This window comes from Gossypium raimondii, chromosome 11, assembly GCF_025698545.1.
Source record: "Gossypium raimondii isolate GPD5lz chromosome 11, ASM2569854v1, whole genome shotgun sequence".
NCBI classification, from domain to species: Eukaryota; Viridiplantae; Streptophyta; class Magnoliopsida; order Malvales; family Malvaceae; genus Gossypium; species Gossypium raimondii.
Genome location: NC_068575.1, coordinates 36,664,488 through 36,666,913, shown reverse-complemented (window position 1 = coordinate 36,666,913; position 2,426 = coordinate 36,664,488). Strand labels below are relative to the sequence as shown.

General features: G+C 37.6%; 1 protein-coding gene across 1 annotated transcript; it reads left to right on the top strand.

Annotated features, from left to right (window-relative positions):
* Nucleotides 1-482: 482 nt before the first annotated feature.
* LOC105804049 (glycosyltransferase 6) lies at nt 483-2,152 on the top strand. The gene has a single exon (XM_012636540.2). It carries the CDS (start codon nt 695-697, stop codon nt 2,048-2,050), a length of 1,356 nt encoding a protein of 451 aa, XP_012491994.2. The 5' UTR covers nt 483-694; the 3' UTR covers nt 2,051-2,152.
* The last annotated feature ends 274 nt before the right edge of the window (nt 2,153-2,426 follow it).

Sequence of the window (2,426 nt, the reverse complement as noted above, 5' to 3'; positions counted from 1 at the left end):
AGGCCCTAATTTGTAAAAAACCCACTAGAGATTACACGGCCAAAAGCGCGTCATCGTCAACACTTTTTACTAAAGCGCATCCACTTCAGCGTACTTTTGCCTGACACAAAAAAAAAAGCGCTGACATAGAAGTTTTTGTTTTTGAGTTTTTCTCTAAAAACACGTCCACTTCAAAGCGTTTTTGGATTTTTGGTCCATACCGTTATTATTTTTTGAAATAGCCCATTTCCGTAAATAATTTCGAAAATAAATCTTTATTGGTACTAACCCAATGTTGAGTTCATGAATATTATTCTATACTTACAAAATAACTCAAAACATTGAGTGTTGAGTTAACCTTAAAAGAAATTATAATAAGTAATGAAAATAATACTATTTTCAAGTAAAAAACCCAAAATTAAAATTTTCAGTATCTTGATTCTTTATTCCTCTCGTATTATTTGAATTACATTGCACCACTTGAGTGTGGTGCAAGAAGCATTTTAATTCTTTTTGGTTCTTCCTGCAATACAGTGCAGGATTAGAAGAAAGGGTTCGTTGAAGCAGCATTGGATCTTCTACTTTTTAAAGATTTTCTAATTTTTGAATCACCAATGTCATATCACTTCACTAACGCAAATGCAAAAGCAAAATTACCCTTTATAAATACCTCCCTGGCATATCTCCTTCATTACCAAACATCAAAACTTCAAAAATGAATCCTGACTTATCTCATTTCCAATCATCTGCCATGGCAAAACTTCGAAGCCGGTCCTTTTGGTCTCATCTCTCCGATGCCTTTCTTTTCTTTGCTGCTGCCTTTTTAGCTCTTGTGTTAGTATGGTCCTTTTGGTCGTATTTCACTCCAACCCCTAACTTCCTACCCACCTTTACCCATCCATCCTCCAACTCCAAAAACAATCCGGTCGAAAGTGGGTTCGGAGTTAACTTAAAGTCCGACCCGAAAGACCCCACTTTTTATGACGATCCGGAGATGAGTTACTCCATAGAAAAGCCGGTGAAGGATTGGGATGGAAAACGCAAAGAGTGGTTAAAGCATCACCCTTCGTTCACCGCCGGAGCACGTGAAAGAATCGTTCTTGTAACCGGGTCCCAACCTAAGCCATGTAAGAATCCCGTCGGTGATCATTTGCTCTTACGTCTTTTCAAGAACAAGGTTGATTACTGCAGAATCCATGGCTGCGATGTTTTCTACAACAATTTGTTGTTGCATCCGAAGATGAAATCCTTCTGGGCAAAGTTCCCCATTGTTAAAGCCGCCATGTTGGCTCACCCTGAAGCTGAGTGGATCTGGTGGGTTGACTCGGATGCCTTGTTTACAGACATGGAGTTCAAGTTACCCTTAGAAAGGTATAAAAACCATAACATGGTCGTTAATGGTTGGCCTGAGTTGATTTATAACAAGAGGAGTTGGACCAGTTTAAACGCTGGGGTATTCCTTGTAAGGAACTGCCAATGGTCTATGGATTTGATCAGTACATGGTCTAACATGGGTCCAATAAGTGAAGATTATGAAAAGTGGGGTCAGATTCAACGATCAATGTTCAAAGATAAGCTGTACCCGGAATCAGACGATCAATCGGCTCTGATTTATCTTCTTTACAAAGAAAAAGAGAAATACTACGATCATATTTATTTAGAAAAGGAGTTTTATTTTCAAGGGTATTGGGTCGACCTTATCGGAGTGTATGATAACACAACGGAGAGGTATTTGCAAATGGAGAGAAAGGTGGCCAGGTTAAGAAGAAGACATGCAGAGAAAGTGAGTGAGCAATACGCTGCGTTTAGGGAAGAGTTTTTGAAGGAAACTGGGAAATGGAAGAGGCCATTTATCACGCATTTCACTGGATGTGAGCCTTGTAGTGGGAACCATAATCAGAAATATGATGGGGAAACTTGTTGGGAAGGTATGGTGAAAGCTTTGAATTTTGCTGATAATCAGATTTTGCGTAACTATGGATTCCTGCACTCGGATCTACTGGATTCCTCCACTGTTACTGAAGTTCCCTTTGATTACCCTAACCCTACTGATGGTGAGCGTTTCTCATAAAAAAACAAAAGGTAATATATGTGGGGAAGTTTTTGTTTTGGTGAATGTAATATTTGAAAATTTTTATTTAAGTTATTGAATTATTAAAAATATTTCATTTAAGTTATTGGGTTGTTAAGTTAAGAAATATTTGCTAGCGAGTTCTAAGTAACGATTCACAATCGATATGGTAAATTAGTACCTATCGATTAGTAGAAGAACATACCTTAGATTCAAGTCGATTGCACAATCAGTGTCAAAGATCTAAAACAAACTATTTGGATTTTAGTTCGTAAATTCGTTACATTCAAAGTTATTTAATGAAAAGAATTCAAACTGGTAAAGGGAAAGAAAAAGAGTGCTTTCCATTGGTGTAAGTAAGGTAAAAAGAGAAAGC

Excerpts from the sequence above, each read along its gene's own strand:
- LOC105804049 (XM_012636540.2), top strand. The coding sequence starts at position 695 with ATGAATCCTGACTTATCTCATTTCCAATCATCTGCCATGGCAAAACTT.